The sequence below is a fragment of the Plectropomus leopardus genome, chromosome 3 (assembly GCF_026936395.1).
Source record: "Plectropomus leopardus strain MGB_pleo_1.0 chromosome 3, ASM2693639v1, whole genome shotgun sequence".
In the NCBI taxonomy this organism is placed as follows: Eukaryota; Metazoa; Chordata; class Actinopteri; order Perciformes; family Serranidae; genus Plectropomus; species Plectropomus leopardus.
The window spans coordinates 34,791,818-34,812,382 of record NC_142178.1 but is presented as its reverse complement, the minus strand read 5'-3'; the positions used below and the strand labels follow the sequence as shown (position 1 = coordinate 34,812,382).

General features: G+C 38.1%; 2 protein-coding genes and 1 long non-coding RNA gene across 3 annotated transcripts in view; 1 reads left to right on the top strand and 2 right to left on the bottom strand.

The window, feature by feature from the left end:
* The window catches only part of LOC148190044 (uncharacterized), a 131,578-nt gene extending 118,627 nt beyond the window's left edge, over positions 1-12,951 (top strand). The window contains exons 5-6 of the long non-coding RNA XR_015775850.1: positions 9,605-9,782; positions 12,818-12,951. This is a non-coding gene — a long non-coding RNA (uncharacterized LOC148190044). The remainder of the gene's footprint in view (positions 1-9,604; positions 9,783-12,817) is intronic.
* Positions 3,441-9,667, bottom strand: LOC121942652 (beta-1,3-galactosyltransferase 5-like). The gene is made up of 2 exons (XM_042485916.2): positions 9,530-9,667; positions 3,441-5,950 (listed from the first exon to the last, which is right to left on the bottom strand). The coding sequence occupies exon 2, from the start codon at positions 5,938-5,940 to the stop codon at positions 4,948-4,950; it is 993 nt and encodes a 330-aa protein (XP_042341850.1). The 5' UTR covers positions 5,941-5,950; positions 9,530-9,667; the 3' UTR covers positions 3,441-4,947.
* Positions 11,930-19,314, bottom strand: LOC121942651 (beta-1,3-galactosyltransferase 2-like). Its single transcript, XM_042485915.2, has 2 exons — positions 19,151-19,314; positions 11,930-15,202 (listed from the first exon to the last, which is right to left on the bottom strand). Exons 1-2 carry the CDS (start codon positions 19,183-19,185, stop codon positions 14,071-14,073), a joined length of 1,167 nt encoding a protein of 388 aa, XP_042341849.2. The 5' UTR covers positions 19,186-19,314; the 3' UTR covers positions 11,930-14,070.
* Positions 19,315-20,565: the final 1,251 nt, after the last annotated feature.

Below are 20,565 nucleotides of genomic sequence, written 5' to 3'. Positions count from 1 at the left end.
GTGTGTGTGTGTGTGTGTGTGTGTGTGTGTGTGTGTGTGTGTGTGTGTGTGTTTTGTCTGTCTGTGTCCAAAACAGGACCAGCTGAAGTTTATGACCCTGCAGTGCTCTCTGTTTTCCCAGGGTGACAGGGGGGACAGCCGGTCTGCAGGGGGCAGAGGGGTGGAGGTTACATTACAACACCTGGTCTGAGAGTATAACTGGAGAATATTTTGGGTGTATGATTTGTAGATTTTTAATGTGAATTAGGAGTTAAGTTTCAAAGAAAATCTAGCTTTAGGCCAGGGTTACTGTAAAAGTAAATAATCCATTCAAACCTTTATTAAAGACGTGAGGGAGACCCTCATTTTCATTGGCGCCAAGCATAAATAAAGACATTAAAAACAATCAACAAGCAAACAAATAATAATTAAAATAGAAATAAAATCATGCAAAGTAACAGAAAATAATGTAAATAGCCAACAGCTAAAAAATCGTGATAACAAACATGTTATGGTGTAGAAGTATAATTAAAAATCTGAAATAAGGTATTTAAGCAGCCGTAATGGTGGAGGTTTAGGTTTCCTTAGATTATTCCATGTATAAGGTGCACTGTAAGAGACAATTTTCTTAGTTAAGCACTGATTTGAGGATATGTGGAGCAACAAACTAATCTAAGTACTAAGTACTAACTAAGTACTAAGATTATGTGAGTTTAGAGTTAAAGGGATGAAACATAGAGAGGAAGCATCTGTCTCAAAGCTTTTAGAGATGAATAAAAATCAATGTTTGTCCCGCCTCACAGCCAAATGTGGCCAGCCAACCTTTGATAAACAAAGCAGTGGTGGGGGCTGTAAGGATCACCGGTTATGAACATTAATGAATACTTGGTAATGATACAAGAAATCATGGCTACAAGGGTTTAGATTCTGTTTCAGCACTGACTCGTGAAATGGGGGGGTGTTTCAGAAAAATGAATAAAGAAATTTGGATTTTCTTGCTGGCCACTGTAGTTTTCCTCGGCACTTTCAGTTTTGCAACCTCGCCTGTGGATGCCACTGAATCCTCCAGCCATCTGACTTTTTGTGACAACACTACAAGCAATTGTTTATTTCCTTTGTCTGGCGTCACGTTTGCTTTTGTTTTCCTGTCTGTCTCTCTTCAAAAGTCTGTCTTTCTGTCCTTTTGTATGTTGAACTTAAAATCTTCACTACAACATTTCCATTTACCTGCACTAATGCAGTTAGAAAAGCTTTTGTGATAAGGAAAGGGACATAAATAAAAGCCCAACCACAACCTGCTACACACATACATGCACACATACACACAGATATTGCATACAGTAAATCACAGGAATCCATCAACTCAATCCCGTCTGAGAGCATCAAAGGAAGAGAAGAAGATGAGCAATTTCCTCTGTAGGCCTAGTTTTGTGTGTGTGTGTGTGTGTGTGTGTGTATGTGCGTGTACAAATTGGAGCGTCTGTGTAATCTCTGTGAGGATTTTGTGTTTATACCTGAATTAGCGAGACAAAGAATGGGTCTAGCATGGCAGAGGCAGCAGACACACAGCCAAACAAACTGTCTGCTGAGCACAGGCAGGAAGTGGAGGAGGGAACATACATATGTCTGAAAAAGGGGGATGAACTATCACATGTGCCTAGAAACAACCCAACCGTGCTTAAACAAGGCAAAAAACTCCAAACTATATGCATGAATACACACTTCACTATATGCTAGGTGTAAAACTGAACTCTTTGCACAGTTGATACTGCCAACAGTAATTTACGCTGCAGTGCCAACAACTGAGGAGGATCTTTGACGTTAGATGGCAGTAAAACAGTGAATAATGTGTGAATCCAGGGTTTTGGGACGTCAGCATCTGTGTGATTTATGCAGGCTGCACTCAGCAGGAAAGGGGAGAGCAGGGCCTTTGACTTTGGGGATCCTCCCTTATCTGACAGAGGGAGAACAAATCATAGACAGCTGGAGATGAATGAGAACACATGGGAGAGGACGAGACTGTTGATGTCAGAGAGGAGGGGACAGTGGTAAGGTCACTGTCCTCGTTTTTGCTTTTTTACAATGTTAAGATTCAAAGGTGAGGAGAGAATGACCCTTATGCATTGTTGTTTATTTATTTCCCATTTGAAATGATACAGTAGTTTATAGTGATTAAATCTATTGGTGGAAATCTGCTCAAATCATCATGTTAAAGGGACAGTCCACTCCAAAATCAAAAATACATATTTTTTCCTCTTAACTGTCGTGCTATTGATCAATCTAGATTGTTTTGGTGTGAGGTGCAGAGTGTTGAAGATATCGGTCATAGAGATGTCCGCTCTCTCACCAGTATAATAGAACTAGATGGGACTCAGCTTGTAATGCTCAACATACTAAAACATTTTTTTAAAAACTCAAAAGCTATGCCTCTTTCCAGAAATCATGACTTGTTTACTCAGGATATGAGCAGTTTAAAATGAATTATGAATCTACTGGTAGCTCAACTAACACCCCTGAAATAGCTAATGTTGATATCAGCCGAGGAAGACGCCTTAAATGTTTACATCTCGCTCTGTCACGAGCGCGAGCCTCAGAGCAAATACAAAACTGAGTAGCAGGTGGCATCTTGTATGGTAGCCTCAGCCACCAGTGTGTGAATGTGTGTGTGTGTAAATGTGACTCGTAGTGTGAAAGTACCCAACCTCATCACTGCACAGACGTATGCACGCACCGCTGCTAGATCACTAGATGTGCACTATCAAGGAGTATTCATGAGAAGTTTTTTGAACACTGATTAAATTTGGAAGAGAAAAAACTGACAAATTATCATTTTTAAAGCAGATGAAGTACAGTAAAGTCATTATTATACGTGTGCCAGTGCCTGAGAATTCCTGAGGATTTCATGCTGTGCAGCTCACAGCTGTGTTGGATGATTGTAGATTATATCTGATGTTAGCCCGCCCTCTTCTGGAATAACTATCCATCACAACTGTACAGAGGGCTGACTCAGCAGCTGAGTAATGAGAACACAGGAGACACTTACTGTAGCTCCTGTTGTGAGTCATCTGGAGTACAACACTAGTTTAATTTTAATGATTAAAAGTATTGGCCTATTCTTTTTTGCCATCACATTAACTTCCCAATAGGTGACACCTAATTTAGCATATTACAACTTTAATAAGCAACAGCAACTCTATATAATTTCGAGTAATCTGTCCCAAAACATGCTGTTCACTTTTCCAAAGAGAAACATGGAATTTGGCATATAAAACTGGGTTGAACCTAACATGTTAACTGAACAAATTAGTGCTTGCAGCCTTGCACAAAAATTATTTTCCAAAATTAACGTCATTATAGGAGCATTATGTCACAGGATTAGCATCTACCTGAGAGTTTTCACTGCCAGTTAGATAACCTACAACACTCTGCAGTCAGAACTCTGGAAAGTATTGTTCTTTAATATTCATATTAAGATGAGCTTTATTTAACCAAGAAGTCATATTAAGATTAAGGTCACCGTTACAGGAGAAATGTGTGAACAAAATACATATACTCTATGCAACATCGAAACTATTCAGTCACACAAAGTCATTATCACCTACACACACATACACTAAAACAGCCACAGATATCATTAACAATTACAGCTTAATTAGTGCATTTTGCAATGTATCCTAGTGAGGTGCCTTCTGGAAATCAGTCCTCCCCAGTTCAGTGTTGGTATGTGCAACTTTTTTTTAAGTTAACCCATTATGTTATGTCTATAGTGTCACTCCATTAAGAATTAAAGCTAAATGTCTGGATCTGATTATAAACTGTAGCGATGCCTCACAGACAGCCTGTCACACAAGCTGGCCCATTCTTGAAATTTTTTTACTTTCAACCTTAATAATATGTAAATGAGTGAGTTAAATATCAAAATCCCCCCACTGCTAAAATGCCCAACTTTACAGCAGAAATAAGTGGAACACAAATTAGTTTTGGTCTCTATGGTTAATTTTATCATGACAACTGTACGGCAGTGTATTGTTTTTCTTTTACTCATCGAGAATTGCAGTTATAGATAATTAAGGGTGTGTCCACTTTGATTGACAGGTGGGGGTCATTCATAGCTAAATGTTAGTTAGGTGACATTACCATGGCAGAACCCCAGATTAACGGAGAAAGCTAAAGGCCTAGGTGTAGCTGTAGCTATTTCAGTGTGTTGTAAGTTTATGAAAGTTAACTTTAAATTCAGGTCGCACAAAAGTCTCGGTTGTACTAGAGGACCCTTTAAGGAATTGGATAATCAGTTTTTCTGCAAAATACATTTGTTTTAAGCCTGATTTTTAAGCAGTAGTTAGCATTAGCATTATCACAGTTAATCATGGCTGTAAATATACTATGCTAACCATGTTAGCAGCTCAGGTTATCTCCATCCTCTCATATAAATATAATCACTTTTGGCTCCAAAAATACAAGATGGTGATGGCCAAAATGCTTAACTCAGCACTTTGCAATGGTAGTCCACAAACCGGTGGGCATGTCTATTATTTTACACAGTCTACGAGGTAAAAATTCCAAAAGAAATCAACATTAATGATTGTGAGTTCAACACATGTTTCAGACCAACCTGCAAAATAACTTAAAAAATGTAAAACTTAAAAAGTGACAATGTGGTGATGTAGAGAATCAGTCTTTATGTTTACTACTACAGTTAAGGATCTGTGTACGAGAGCTGATGCAACTCAGGAAGTCCTTATAGCCCATCTGGCGCAGGTGTATACTTGGTAACAAAAAAGTTCTCGGTTCAAAAACCCTTAAATCAGTTTTGTCTTTTATACAAAGAGACATTTTACTGTCCAACCAAGAAGCAAGGTGCTTCCATGTTCTCTGCAGACAAATATGTTTCATTTAATTCATGTAAAAAAAAAAATCAGATTCAGTCACAAAAAAAGGTTAATTCAGTCTTACAAAACCTGATGAAGTTTAACATTTAGCCTCTGGCTGTCTGCTCCTCTCCCAGTAACTTGTCATCTGTGGAATGCTTGTCGTCGTCACGGCGATGACTTTTGAAAGGCTGCAGCCGCTCAGAGGATGTTTGGGGTTCACTATGAACATCGTCTGTTCAGGAGGGTCTGTGGGCGTAATGTTCAGGTTTTTTAGGCACATTCCCAGGTAGGCATCTTCAATGTAGATAGGTTTAATCTGAGGAGAGACTGACAGAATCTTAGCAGGAAGGTCCAGGGACATAACGTAGGCCATCCCCAGAGGATATGGGGGATACTCTGACTCTGCGATTACACTTCTCGGCATGTAGAACTTTATGAATGGATTCCTTAAAACCGGGCTGTGCCACCACACCAAACCTGTCATGTAGTTTTTTTTGGCTGCGCTGGGACTCAGCAACAGTTTCACCAAATTCTGGACATGCAGTAAAATATCGGAGTCAACCTTCATGACATAGGAGGCCTTGACGCAGTGCACAGCCAGCCACTCCAGCATCATCATCGTCTTGATGGTCAGATTGTGGTAGCTGTCCTGGAAGTTAGCCTGGATCAGGTCATGATGCTGCAGGTTCTCCTGTTTGAGCTTCTCCTGCTGTTGCTCAGCATCAGCTCCCCCCGGCAGGCCCACTATGAAGAGAATTTCGATCTGCTGACCCAAAACCAGTGTCTCGTTCCCCCATGTCTTCCGGATGGTGTCTCTAGCTGCCACGTCATTGGCCGCAACTGGCACCATCAGGACCAGGAATGGAGTCGTGGTCTTGCACGTCGCTGTGTCATCCATGATGAATTTGTAGTTTCGCGGGTAGGCCACATGATACGGCCCAGGATCCTCCCATCGTGATTCTCCTGGTGCTGCTGCTGCTGGAATATCGATGACCTCCAACTTCCAGTTACAGTTGAGATAGATGAAGAAGACTGTCACTGCTCCCAGGATGGAGATAAAGATGTGTTTTAAGCACTTCCTGCTCTCCATTAAATCTAAGCTGAGAAAAAAAAACGATTTAATGCTCTGAAAAAATGCAATTACAAAAGCTTCAAGAAAATGGTGTCCCTCAATGTCAATATAATGCTAATCAGTATGAATGACCAGTTCGTATACAATATCTTAGTTTGCATACTGATACCAATAAATGGAGATGGGGGGGGGGGGCATGTAAACACATGAGAAACAGCCACAGACTGAAAGTAATATACTATCTCAGGATCGTTGCTTTCTTTGTACAACAGTTTCTTCAGTTACCACCATAGCACTGTCTCCAACAGATCTGATCCACGTTGCTGCTTTTCGGTGGCCTTGATGATTTGTTTGTTGTTATATGTTTCTTGAACCCAAACTTTTTGAGTATTGTAGGATTTTACCGAAGCAGAAATGATCAAATTCAATACAGTTCTCATTGCCTTCATTTCTTTCCATTATACAAAGGCATAAGATTACCTCCGCCTGGATGGTTGTATTTTCAGTTTGGTTGTCTGCAGCATTATGAAAAAACTGCTGCCCCTATTTTCATGAGACTCAGTGGGAGGGGGTGGCATGGGACAAGGAAGGACCTATTCAATTTTTAAGTGGACCAAATCATGGGGCAGATACATGAATAGTTTTTTACCGTCTTTAGCACTGCAAGATAAGGCAATTGGCCTTGTCTGCACTCTGCAAATTCTCTTCCAGTCACATGTACAGTGCTGTTGGGTTTGCTCATAAAATTAAAATTTTTGGCAAAAAAAAAACCCAACTTTGTAGCATTGAAACAATATCTTTACTTTTGGAATATAGAACAGAGCCTAATTATCTCAAAATTGTGCAATCAGAGTGCGAACAGGTAAAAAACATTAATGGTCAGAAATTCTTTCTCCTTGCCCAAATAACCACACAGTGTATTATTGAATATGTTTACTGTAGACATTTTCTTGTGGGCTACCACTGACTTAGTAATGGAACTTGGAAAAATATTTATTTAGATTTTCAATGCAGTTACTTTAATATAAAACATGATTCATGATTCCTTTTACCAAACAGTAATATTTTGTTTATCTTGCCACTTTGTTGTTGTAAGATTTGAATCTTTGTGAGATAAATCAGTGTAAGGCCAAGCAATGGGGCAAAATGTACTGACAAAAACTTGGAGTCAGTACTTCCAAACTCCACTTAAAGTTTAACACCACTGATTCAGCTCAGTAAATAACATTGTTAGCATTGAATTATTAGCTTGAATACTTAATGACTTTTCTTCATTTAATGATAAAAACTTTTGTTTGGGGTCACAGAGACCTCAGCTGTAGAAAAGTAAAATACAATGGCATTTTACATGCAGCTTTCCATAGCATGAGGCTACCCCTCCTAGATTTCACAAAGGCAAGGGCGTCGGTTTGCATATGCATGTATGTTTTGAATATGCAGAGAAATCCTGCTCAAACACATATAAGCCAAAGTCCTGGGGAGTTATAAACAAATTCAAATGAATTAATTTATTACTGATGTGAAAAGATGCTACATGCACAAGAGGTTACTTCACCAAATAAAAGACAAAAAGGACAATGGAGGACTAGATCATACCTACATGTGTGATGACTCAGCGGGGATAACATCAAATGAGAAACGTTGATTTACAGGAGAATAAAAACTTGAAAGTGAATTATCACCTCCCGCCAGAATTTTGTATTTTCCTTAACATAAATACATTTCCACAATAAATTGGTGCATAACACTTCACCAGAATGCAGTAAACTAAGTTTCTGGTCTTACGAATTTCCTGGGAGTGGACCCCCAGACACCAAACTTCCAAAAAAGTCCATCTGTATTTCTGTTATGCATGAGTTTAACCTTTCGCTGGGCTAGGTACATTTCTAATGGATAGTCAAACCAACTTTTAAAATCTGAACCTTTCCCTTGCATGCTCTTACAATGGCTTCAGTATTTGTTACCTCCATCACATGAAAGTGCAGTTTGTGGCAAACCGAAGGATTACCACTTTTACCTGACTTTTCTACAAACTGAAGCTACTGGCTAAGAAAAAAAATGGTATATATTAACTGAAGAACAATGAGGTGGCAACACCAATGTCAAGAAAACACAAGGTGGCTATTAGTCATATCTTTGATAAGCACTGCGCGTAATTATTAACTCAGCAGCCTGCTGTATATGACAGCAGTGGTAGAAAAGGTACACAGATCTTTTACTATGTAAACATAGAAATGCCACAGTCTAAAATACTCAATTACAACTAAAAGTCCTGAATTTAATATGTTATTGAGGTAAAAGAACAATCGTAATCAGCAAGATCTACTTCAAGTAGGTAATAGTAAGTTAAAGTACCATTATGTGGAATGGCTCTGTTAAAAACCATAAATAAAGACATCTAAGAGCATTTCAGTGTTGTTTGTCAATGGTAGTTTTTTTTTCACGTGTATGTGGTTGTGTACTTGTATCTTATTCATTATTTTTTATTGTATTTTTTCTGTCTTAAAAAATATATTATGTAAAGCACTTTGAGTTGCACTTGCTGTATGAACTGTATAAATAAAGTTATTATTATTACTATTATTACTACTAATGTGGAACCATAGTAGATACCAGACTACTATTTTGTTTGCTTTTTGTGTGTGTTAAACAGTAAATGTAAAGAATAACTAGTAAGTGTCAACAACATGTGTTTCAATCAAACACTGCTTGTAAAAACAACAAAAACAAGACAGACAACCTACAAGTCACTGACATTAAAATTTCATCCAAATAACTCTAGAGGTTTTTGAGTAATGAAATATGTTATAATTGCCTTTAGTAGGCTACAACATTTCCTGAACTGAAATTGTAGCGGAGTAGAAGTTGCCAGTGCCTGCTACAGCAGCCTTGTTGGTAGATAAATAGACTACTTAGTTTGGTTATCAGTTTATTATCGTTTAAAAGGCATTACTGTCTTTTATTTCCTCTTTTTTTCTGAAACTTTTATTTATTTGTTATTATTTTATACTTTTGTATTTACTATTGTCATTATTAATATTATTTTATTTATTTATTTATCATTATTATTATTTATATTTATTTTTTTCACCATTTTTCAGGTATTTTTCTTGTACTTTTTATTATTTTCTTGCTGATTATGGGTCATGTCTTCTTTCATTGCCCATGTTTTTGAAAGAAATCGCACCAATTTGCTCAGGTTTCAAAGAGTTAAACAGCACTGTTACTGAATATATAAACTTTGGATAACTTATTTGTTTTTTAACCTGTTGTTATCCATCAGCGGGTAACACCTTTTACATCAACCCACTAATGTTTACTGTGTGAGGAAAGACACAATACCCTTTTTGTTCAGGGCGGGACCACCAATATAGGTCAGACAAAGCTCTGTGGACAAACTGCTGCTCGCTACTGTCCAGGAAAAAAAGTGAAGCAGAGCAAAGAATGAAAAAATAGAAATAAATTATGAAAATTAAATCATCAGTTGGACTAAATCAAGTGTTTACTTTCCCTTAATCGCTATTTGACCGAACGATGGAGCAATTTAAAGTGCTGAGGTTAACATATAACGTGGTGCACACGTTTTTTTCCTTTTTTGGTTACTTACCTTTTACTTTTGCGCGACCCTATTTGAAAGCACTTCCTGTATTCACCGGCTTTTCTCTTCTCTCCTCCTCTTTAGTAAAAATCCCGGGAGACCAGTGAGACCAGTACGCACCATATTAACGCCGGTACGATCTTGTACGGATCCAGAGTGGGAACAAACAGTGCACCTTCACCTGAACCTGCACCCGCCCACATGGATCACGCGCCCCTCACTTCCTTGTTCTCCTACCTACCTGTTTAACCCCTTCAGCCAGGTAAGATACAAATCTGCCTAAATTAGGTGTCTTTTATAATTAATCCACAGTCAATGATAAAATACTCTGACAGTGAACTAAAGGCCAAAAGTAGCTTACTGAATCAATTAATTTATCTGTAGCCTACAAATTAATCTCTCAACTATTTTGACAATTAATTGATCCATAAGTAAACCCTTTTTTTCAGCAAAACTGCCAAAAAATAATTGGTTCCAAGCCTTGACATAACAGGCATTCCCAAGGCATCAGTTTAGGATTTAAAAAACCATGCCAGGCATTTATTAATTTATTTTTTTTACTATTTTCTTACATCTACAGACTAAAATTGTCTATCAATGCGAAAAATTATTAAAAAGCAAGCAAATAATGGTGTCATGGCATAAAAAACACCATTAAATTAACCCAAAACTATCAAAAGACTCGTAGATTTAATGAAACTCAAAGTAATTTTTTTGGAACATGCTTTTACTGTAGTATGCCTTTTTCACCACTAGATGTCATACTGACTTCAATATAAACTAATTTCTCATCATAGCCCCAAGATATCATATTTTATAACTAACAGTCAAATGAATTATTGTTCATCTTTTTTGTTCTTCTTTCCTCCTTTTTTTCATTTTTTTTACCCACTGTAAAATAGAAATATGTTTTGACTTTAAATTGAGTCCAGTGCAATTAAATTCACTTCATTCTTGCTAGTCATACAGTAAATGCTTGAAATTAGACTTTTCTTTAAAACATAGTTATCTTAAACTAATATTTTTACTGGTCATAAATGAATTGTTTGCCATATTCATCTTATTCCTAAACCCATTAGTTGGAACATCTTTTTAAGTGTACAGTTGAAAAAAGTCTGATGAAAACAAACAAAGCAATTTCTCGGGATGTAGTGTAGCGTACGCCAAAAAAACCCCTAAAATCTAAGTTTGCCTGCAGCTGCCAGCAAACTATAATATAAACACGATGGTCTATAAAGATACAAGGACAACACTATCTCAAAAGAACGGTCAGTGAGGCTGTCGAGTGTCAATAAACAAAACACCTCAGACCTTGAATGCAACTTGATATCCTGTCTGTGTACGTTGAAAACAACAGATGTGAAACAACACACCCTGATGAATAAACCTGATGAAAAAGTAATAGTGTATAACATGTTGGCTGTGCTTAACAATGATTTTGCCAAAAATCTCCTTGATTGCTTTGCTCTTCTATGCCAAAATAGATCAGATAAGAAAAGTCCAATTTTAGCACTGCAGTGGTGACAAATGGAGGTAAAAGCAAACTTTCTTGTCACTCTGTGCCACGTGTACTTTACCTGAATGAGTCATCACAAGGTGCAACTTTTCTCAGGAATTCCCTGTTGGCTGGAAAATACCACTACTGCCCAGTCCAATTCAAGATAACGGATAAAATAAACATCTTATTACACCACACTCATTAATGGCAATCATATGAGGGTCTAAACTTTAAAGATGATATCAAACACAAACAATTAAGGGTAAAATAGAACAGGACAGTTTGTACATCTCTGAGTATTTAATCTTAACAGTGTTAGCCTTGATATTTTCCTTTCTGTTTGGTAGGGCATGTAATCTCTTCCAAGTGTTTTTATGCATTTACTAACAATAAATACTATCTCTACAAAGACTGTAAACCTCTCCTCTCACAGCTTATCTGAAATCTTGCTCCACACTGATCAACCTGCTCTTATTTTGCACCGTCCCTCCAGTGCGCATTTATCCCACAACATTAATTTTTTTTTTTTTTCAAAACAGATTGGACTACAGGAGAGACATGTGCAGTAATAATATAGGCTACAATATGTTTTCAGTCCGGGATGATTTTTAATGTAATCCCATCCAAGTAATACAGTAAAAATAGCTTAAAAAAGTGCATTCAGTAGAGCCCAGAACTCTGCCCATGCTGATCACAGTCACTGTGCACAATGCTGCTACAACAGATGCGTTGCATTTCAGAAGCATCGTAGATGTAAATAGAGATTATACGCCTTGTCTATTTTTGACTAACCTGTAGCAGGTTGCACAGAGTAGATTGGGGTTTTTTTGCTGACAGGCGCTGTATGTGAGAGACACAATGTAATAATGAGGGCGGATGTATTTTTAACAACAGATTTTTTAACCACATAATCCATTTTATCATTTAATCAATCCATAACTGGACTTGTAATGGTATTAACTTTGTATGTAGGCTACAGCACAACAAAGTTATTAATAACAACAATAAACAATTAAAATAGACAGCAAAAAAGAAAGTATTTAACTACATAGCCTGCCTACTTACTTTGAGTAGATGCATAAATTTTGAGGAAAAATGATTAAATCAACAAAATTTGGTCACTAAATTTCTCTGCTTCCGAAAGGTGTAGTATGAAACCATGAGGCTGTCGGGACAAAATCGGGTAACTGCTGGACAGCTAGATCACAGCGCAGCAGCGCCTGGTGAAATCATGGCTCACTTACACCTAAGATAGTGGAGAAGATAATAAAACATTTTTGTCTCATATTGTGCCTAACTTAAATGGATAATACCATATCAGGGTATGAAATTAATCTGCAGATGCTCCCACTGAAAATGAGACCAAACTTTTCTATAGAGGTGATTTTTTTTAACCACTACAAAGGCTAAAATGTGTCCTGCAACAGACAGTAATGCCCAGGCCTCACTGCCTTCATGAGCAGCACGTGGACGGTGCAAAAACTGTCATTTTTTAATTTCTTTATTGTTTTTAGACTAGCTGATTTTTGAAAAACTTGGCCACTACTGGTTAGTTAAGCTGAGTAAGGAATCGGTAGTCAGTGACATATAGAACAGTACATAAAACATGTTTTTCAACAATTGTGAATCACCGAAACCACAAGACATCTTAGAGCACACAATCATGTATGTGCACACAAAATCTGATGTTGATTTGTCCATTAGTTCGTGAGATCAGCTGCAGACAGATGGATACACACAGTCACACATTCACATGTTTTGGTTTGGTATTTTGAGAGGCCTTTAATGTCTGCATGCAGGCAAATGAAGAGGCTCCAGCGTGTCTGAAGGTTAAGATTCTTCAAGATGAGGACCTTGTAGATCTTCAGACTCCAGTGTTCAGCAGACTAAACCAAGGGTTACACAACAATTGTTTTGACTCCTTCAGGATAGCTTGAGTACACATGAATCTGTTTGATGTGTATGATTTACTATATATGGCTGAATCATTTTCTGTTACTTTAAATATTATGGTATTGCTGTTTCCATGCATTCATGCTGTCCAACGATCTTCTCTGGCATTAGATTTGGGTTATATTAAACATACTGTATATTCATGTAAAATCCACTGAGGCTCAAGTTTATTCTGTTATTCATTAAATAGAATATTAACAATGAGTACAAATTCAACCTTATGGATAAAAGTCTTGGATGTTCAGGACCGCACTGTGCTGCATGATATTACCATTCAAGTTAATGAAACCCCGGGCAACCCCCTGCTACCAGAATACATTGGAGGATTTCATTCTGAATAAAAAATAATGTAGAAAAATTCCAGCATTGTTAAATATTTAGTCATATTATTTGTCATTTTATGACATGCTGTCAAATAAGCTTCAGGTGCGTTCAGTAGTTTGACCTCTTTGTTTCCTTTCATTTTAAAAAATACATTAATTTACAACATAAAAAATAAATACCATTTTCAACTTTCGGCTAGTGATCAATAGTTTGTTTCTTTCATTACTTAGAAAGGTACCTTGAGCGTTCACAATTAAGTTGAGCATTTTTTCTTGATTTCTCCTGAATGTATAGAAAACACCTTGAAAGCTTTTCGTACCTCGTATAAGTTGCATAGACTTTTTTTTGAAAACCTGCATTTGTTGCAGTAGATTCAAGTGGTCTTACTGCTCCCTGCTGTTAGGAGAAGTGCTTAAGGCACGCATTTCAGCCTTTGTAAACTTACAGGTACTACAGAGTTACAGACTCAACATGACTTGCTTATCAAAGCATTTCTCTACAACATAATTAGCCATCAAAAGGATAATGGTGTTATAGAAATAACATTCCCTTCATAGTTTTTTTTTGTTGGCAACCCCACAAAATAGTTTTAAATACACAAAAGTCAAATTGTTCAAGTGCAGTCGTTCATAAACCTTTGTAACTTTTCGACAATGGTGATCCCATTGCTCACACCAGTACAATAGAAATGTAGAAATAAGTTAACACTCCAACACCCTGTCACCCAATCTCCTCCATTTGTGATTTTCTCACTGGATCTGGAGTATTCATTGTCCTAACAGGGTGGCTCAGGCTTCTTCAAGTCTGTCCAGTATTTCACCAACTCTTGTGAGGACCCAAGAATGTAGGTGATGACTTTGGAGAATTCACAGCGATTGTACTTTGTGTTATAGGCCTTGAACTGTGAGGGATTTGGCGGCGATGTTGGTGAAAGACCCAGCTTTTCCATGCACACTCCAATGTAAGCGTCCTCTATGTTAAAGGGTTTGATTGATTTTGAGACCTCCACGAATTTCTCTGGAAGATCGTTTGAGAAGATATAACCCATACCTAGAGTGTAGGTCGGGTATAGGGGATCTGGGTACATCTCCTCAGGGACGTACCACTTGGAGTTCTTTGAACGGACGACTGGCCTGTTCCACATAAGCATACCCGTCAGATAGTTCTGCTTGGGGATGCCTGGCTTCTGTAGCATAATCACTAAATTGTCAACGTTCAGGAACATGTCAGAGTCAACCTTCATTGCATATGCTGCTGTAGGGCAGCGTGTGGCCAGCCAGTCCATGATTACCATGGTTTTGGTGGTCAGATTGAGGTAAGTGTCCATGAAGTCGCTCTGGATCAAGTCATGGTGCTGTAGATTCTCCTGCTTGAGCGTCTGCTGCAGCTGCTCAACATTAGCTCCTCCAGAGAGGCCTAGCATGAACAGAGTAAGCACCACCTCACCCTGAACCAGGCTTTCTTTGCCCCATGTCTTCCGAATGGCGTCCCGAGCTGCTGTGTTTTTTGGTGCTACTGGAACCATCAAGACCAGGAAAGGGGTCTTGGTCTTGCACACCTCTGGGTTATCAATATTGAAGTGGTAGTTGCGTGGGTAGGCATGATGAAACTGAGTACCTGTTGGAGGCACAGTAGGTAGTACAGATGTGCTTTTTGTGGTTTCATCTATCCCAGTTGGTTTGATTCTGTGTTTTGGATGCACACGATAAGCAGGAGGTAGATGGACTTGATTAGTTTGGTTTAAAAGCCTCTGATAGTGGACATGGAGTGGAAAGTTTTCCCACCATGGCCGAGAGCTGCTGGACTGAATGTAACACAGGACGGAGATCAGACAAAGCAGGAGTATGAACCGGAACCAGGAGTGGAACAGAAGCTTCTTCTGACGAAATAGGCTCTCAGCCGTAAGTCTATAAAGACAAGAAAGGAAAGGTTCAAACTGATGGGATCTTGAGGCTCAGAAATACTTTCCGTGTTGGTTTGGAGTGAATATCTGTTGGATATCTGACTTAAAAATAACTTCACTGTGAATGAGTGGCTGTGGTTGGCCTGACTGTAGTGTTTTGGTCTGGGCTGGATTTTGGAACAAATGATTGGAAAACGTGGTCGGTGTGCTTGGTATGTGTGCAGCATCTGAAAAGGGTAACCCTCGTGGACATGGTTGGATGAAAACATTTATGTCACGCTGACTTAGACATAACCTTGCATACACAGAAACTATGAACTGGTTCTTACTGGGGAAACAGGCTGTGCATACCCGTACTACCAGTATGCCTGAAAATAGATTAGTATAGATTTCAATTAGGGCTGCACTCTGAAAGTTGGAGATTCGAGTCATCAGTCAGACACACCTAAGTTGACTTAGATTGCTTCAAGTCGAGCAGTCCGATTCTGTCTAACCAGTGTGCAGTGTAATTTGGTAATGTTTTGGACCCCAGATTTGCTGCAGAGTAAGCCCTCTTGACTTACACACTGCTCTTTGGCACAGAGAGCTGCAGACACACAGGCAGCAGCACAGAGGAGAGACCTTCTGTGTGGATGGGAAAAATTTACAGCTCACAACAATTTCATATAACACAGTCTTGGGCTTTTGTTTGATATCTAGTGTCAGTAGAAAAAGTTGCAAATTTCTGACCTGTTAGCGTAGTTATCTTGTTTATTACATTATATGGATGCCGCTGTCATCACAACTGAATGTCTCGCTGAGCCCATTCAAACTTTGAAACATGTTATGGAAAAAAACGAATTGTCAAATATTTGTATTAACCTGCCATAACTGATTTGAGTGTCATAACTCTGAATCGGGTACAGCCCAAGTTCTAATACACAGTATGTCAAATGCAGTATGCAGAAAATACAAGGATCTTCGACTGCAACCACTCACATTTTGGAGAATGCAAGCCTGCATGCTTTTCTGGCTATTCTGACCAACAATCCTCTGCGAATCAGAAGATATGTCACATTGACTGAACTGTAAATGGATCTCAGCCTGACAGCTCATTGACAGCTCATTGACAGCCATCAGAAGCTGCAACGGCAGATGACAGCGCATTCAAGTGACCGATGATAGTATCGAATCTATTTTCCTTCTACTGACATACACACACCAACCACATCACCGTGCAGAAGAAAGCGAAACTCTTTTTCAGCTGAACTGTAATGTTAGCTACATTACAGTTCAGTTCAGTAATGTTAGCTACATTACAGTTATAAGAAAATAGTTCCTACATTGAACTGCTCACAACAAGGTCTTTGGATTATCTTGAGTAACTGCGTCAGAGACATTGCATCAGATTTCTTAAGTTATTATCCCTGATGGAGAACATGTCCCACCCCACGCAGGACACTCAGACAACACAAGTGACAGGCTGCTTCACCTGCTTTGTGTGAGGGAGAAATACTGCACATCATGTACTTCCTTCCTGCTGCTGTCAGACTTTACAACCAAAGCTGCTCCCAGTAGACCACACATACCAAAACTGACAATCATCGCTCAGGTGCAATATTTGTATGTACTTAACTGTGCAGTATCTATACTTCCTACATGCAATAACATGAATTCAGCCGGTCAGCCTCTCTCTTGTATTGTGCTTGTTTACTACTATTATATTACTTTGTGATTTATTACTGGTACTTCTTGTTTTGCACTATACCCTTTGCAGATCTTCTACTGAGGGACTAATAATTGCATTTTGTCTCATCTTGACTTGTCTTATTAACTAAATGCTCATTGTATTATTTATTTTTAAATCGTAGGGCTTTTTTTCTGTATTTATTTATATATTTGGGTGTCTTTTGGGGGCCCTGACAGAGTCATGGAGAGTCAAAACAGAATACTATACATGAGGTACAAGCTCAGTACCTGGTAACTTGTTTGGCCAAAATATCCAAATAATCTGAACTGACCTGTTCTCAAAGGCTGGATAACTAACTAGACAAAGATTGCAACTTGCCCCAGGCGGACAAATGCCAAGTTCACTGCACGTTATTGGATGTCAGTAATTTGATTAATTGCATATTGCCAGGGATTTTGTATCAGTAATTGTGAGCGCAATGTCAATTAGGGGAAGCCCTGCATTTTTAGCTAACCTATGGCCCTGTTTTGCAGGAGGCCCATGTAAAAAAACCTTAGTTTTGACTGTATTCTACACTGTGCTCATGTGCATATCCGTGAAGTTGTCTGGTATGAAATTACTAAAAGCTAAACTGACATGCGGAAAATACTGTTGACAGTTATTCCAGCGAAACAGAGGTACTGGTTTATTTCTGGACAGCATATAACAAAAATGCAACATTATGGTGCATTCACTATGATGATCATAATAATGAGGACGATACACTGATGCACACGTTCAACTGATTCTTTTGTCATAATCATGGCCGAATGGTCAACCTGCCTTAAAATAATGTGTCTTAGTTTATCTGGATAATGAACGAGATGGGTGAAGACGTTGAAAAGTTTTTCCCAGTTGGTAATCCATCCTTGGTCATAATATTAATAAGTAATAATAATTAGAATTGCTATCATTTTGTCTTTTCCAATATATTTATAGTAAACTGCTGGCACATTAAGTTGCCAGCATCCTACCATTATTTAACGGTGTCACTACTTCACCTGCATTTTACTGTTATAATTTATTACATCATTCTACAGTAGAATGTGAGGTTATAGTGGCTCCAGAAAGCATCAAGACTTACAGTATTTTACTGTAATTTGGGGAAAAAAAGTGTACATTACTTTAAGAATTTGGATGTATTTTTACAGTAACTTTTTACTGTAGTAATATCTTTAAGTATCAACAGCATCAAATATGTCATAATTTACAGCTCCTCTATTTTTTTTTTCAAAAATTTAAATATGTCCGAAAATACAAGTTTACATGAATCCAGCATTTTATTAGCAAATGTAAATCAACCTTTTTGTACGGTGAAAAAAATAAAATAAACATTTAATTTATTGTACATAATATTGATGATAGAATTGTTACCCATGAATCCTTGTCAGATGAATCCATGCTGTATATGAATATGTCAATAATAATTGTTTTATGAGCTTACTATTGTATGGACCATATAAAGTTCTGTTTATACTGGCACCCTGGACATTACTGTAGGAAAAAATTAATATGCAGCCCATTTTTATGTATGTATAAGGGGCCCCCTGGTCCATCTCTCTTTCATCCAAGGGGTCCTTAGCCTGAAAAACGTTGAAGACCCACGATTTAGGCAATTTTTTTAAAAAAAGAATTTAAATTTTTTTTTATACAGTGTGGACTGTTAATGAGACACATTCAAACTGGAGGAAAGTAGAAGAGCTTCCTGCAGGGAGGACTCTGGGAGATCAAGGAATCCCAGAGAGGTTGCGTTTAGCTTGAAGACATTAATTAGCTATACAGGGTGATTTGTTATGTTTCTATCCTCCGCTCTGTAAAGGTGGACAGGTACAGGTCTGCGCCTCTGTGCGTAAATACGCACGGAACGTGTTTTGAAGATAATTGCCATGGTAATCATGAGTGGAAAATCTTGTTTTTTAAATTGCTTGTTGGTGCTTAACAGTAGCGGGTGTATCTAGTTTATCTGTTCTTTAACTTTACGTGGAAATTAAAATATCTGTAGCCTCTCTCAGTCACTTTAATAGATCAGCTATCAGTTAATAGTGAGCCTTTGAGTTCATCCGGTGAAGTTTGTTATTCTGCAGATAAATGTGTGCCTATGCTGATAATAATTTGTGACGTCTCTCCTCTATATATCGAAGTCAATCTACAATAAAACAATTAATCATAAAGCTCCAAACTTGGATTCATACAAACGCTGATGGTCAGACTATGGTCCGATTGAATCTAAATTGAAGTTCTTACCTTTTCAGCCAGTTCCCACCTGAGCCAGACTCCATGACTGCCGTTCCTTCCTTCTTTCCTCAGCTCTTTCTGTTATCTGTGCTTCACTTCAGCCATGAATTTGATAATTCAGGTGTGACGAGCTTATTGTTGATTAACCATAACTTCCACGCACTGTTAGCTCCGCTGTTACCTACGGGAATAAATACTGACACGGCGACTTTTTTGTCCTTATGAGTCAGAGGGGAGGGGAGAGAGGGGGGAGCAGGGAGGAGGGGGATGGTGTCACCGCTTCGCACCTTCTGTCGACCCTATGCACTTTGTCTAGTGGAGGGAGACTTCTCAAGTGTTCACCTGGTTTTACACGCACACACACACACACACACACAGCGAGAGATAGAGAGAGGGAGACTGTGATAGTGACAGAGGGTCAGAAAAAAATATAAAATCCTGGTTTGTAATTCCCCCCCAAATGAGAACCAGCTCATCTTGTCACCACATCTAAACTGTAATCTGAAAATGTATTGCATGGTCTTGCTGGTATTTTCTACGCATACGTGTTTGGGTTGTGGGGGGTGTTTAGAGAAGGAAAAGAGAGTTAAACCACAGTTATTAAGTAGAAGGGAGGAGATTCAAATTCCTGTTGATGCTAAAGCTGGAAACACCACACTGCAGTCCATTTCTTTAATAGTACATTTTATTAGCAATAACAACAAAACAGGGCTGTATGAGAGGATGGTAGGGTTGGGTACAGGTTAATAATGTATGGAAAATTAAAAAAGATTAACTGTGGATGTGCATGTGCATATTTGATGGATCAATGGTATTTGTGTTAATAGTCATACAAACAAATATGAGAATGATCCATGCAAGGAGAAAGGAAGAATAAAGAAACCAATGATTAAGTTTCATTTAGATTAGTTATGAGTGTACATACATATGTTAGAAAATACAAAAAAAGGGGGGAAAAAAATCATCAATTCATTCATTAAAAAATAATTAAAAATAAAGATTGCATAATTGATCCAAATTGCAAGACTAAAGTTTTTCACAAATCCACGTCCATATTCTTTTATCTGTTGTAAAGATCACACAGCAGACCTGCACTGTACAAAATTGTAAAAAGTTGTTTAATTTTGTAGTCAAAAGAAAATTACCTCTCCTACATCTTCCTCACTTACTTGAACGACTGATTTAGGATGTCTCATGTTGCAAAATCTTTATGGAAAGCCATTTATTTATTTATTTATTGTAAATAGAATTTGACCATATGGCACACCTGTGTCTTAATTGGGTTGATACAATATTAGTAACTTCCCTGTGTATGCTTAGCTGTTGCACTGTGTTGAGTTACACACTGTGCTGTCACCTGTTAGCTCAACATTATCTGAGGCCTTTTGTCTCACAACTATTGCAACATACAGTATTTAGGTGAT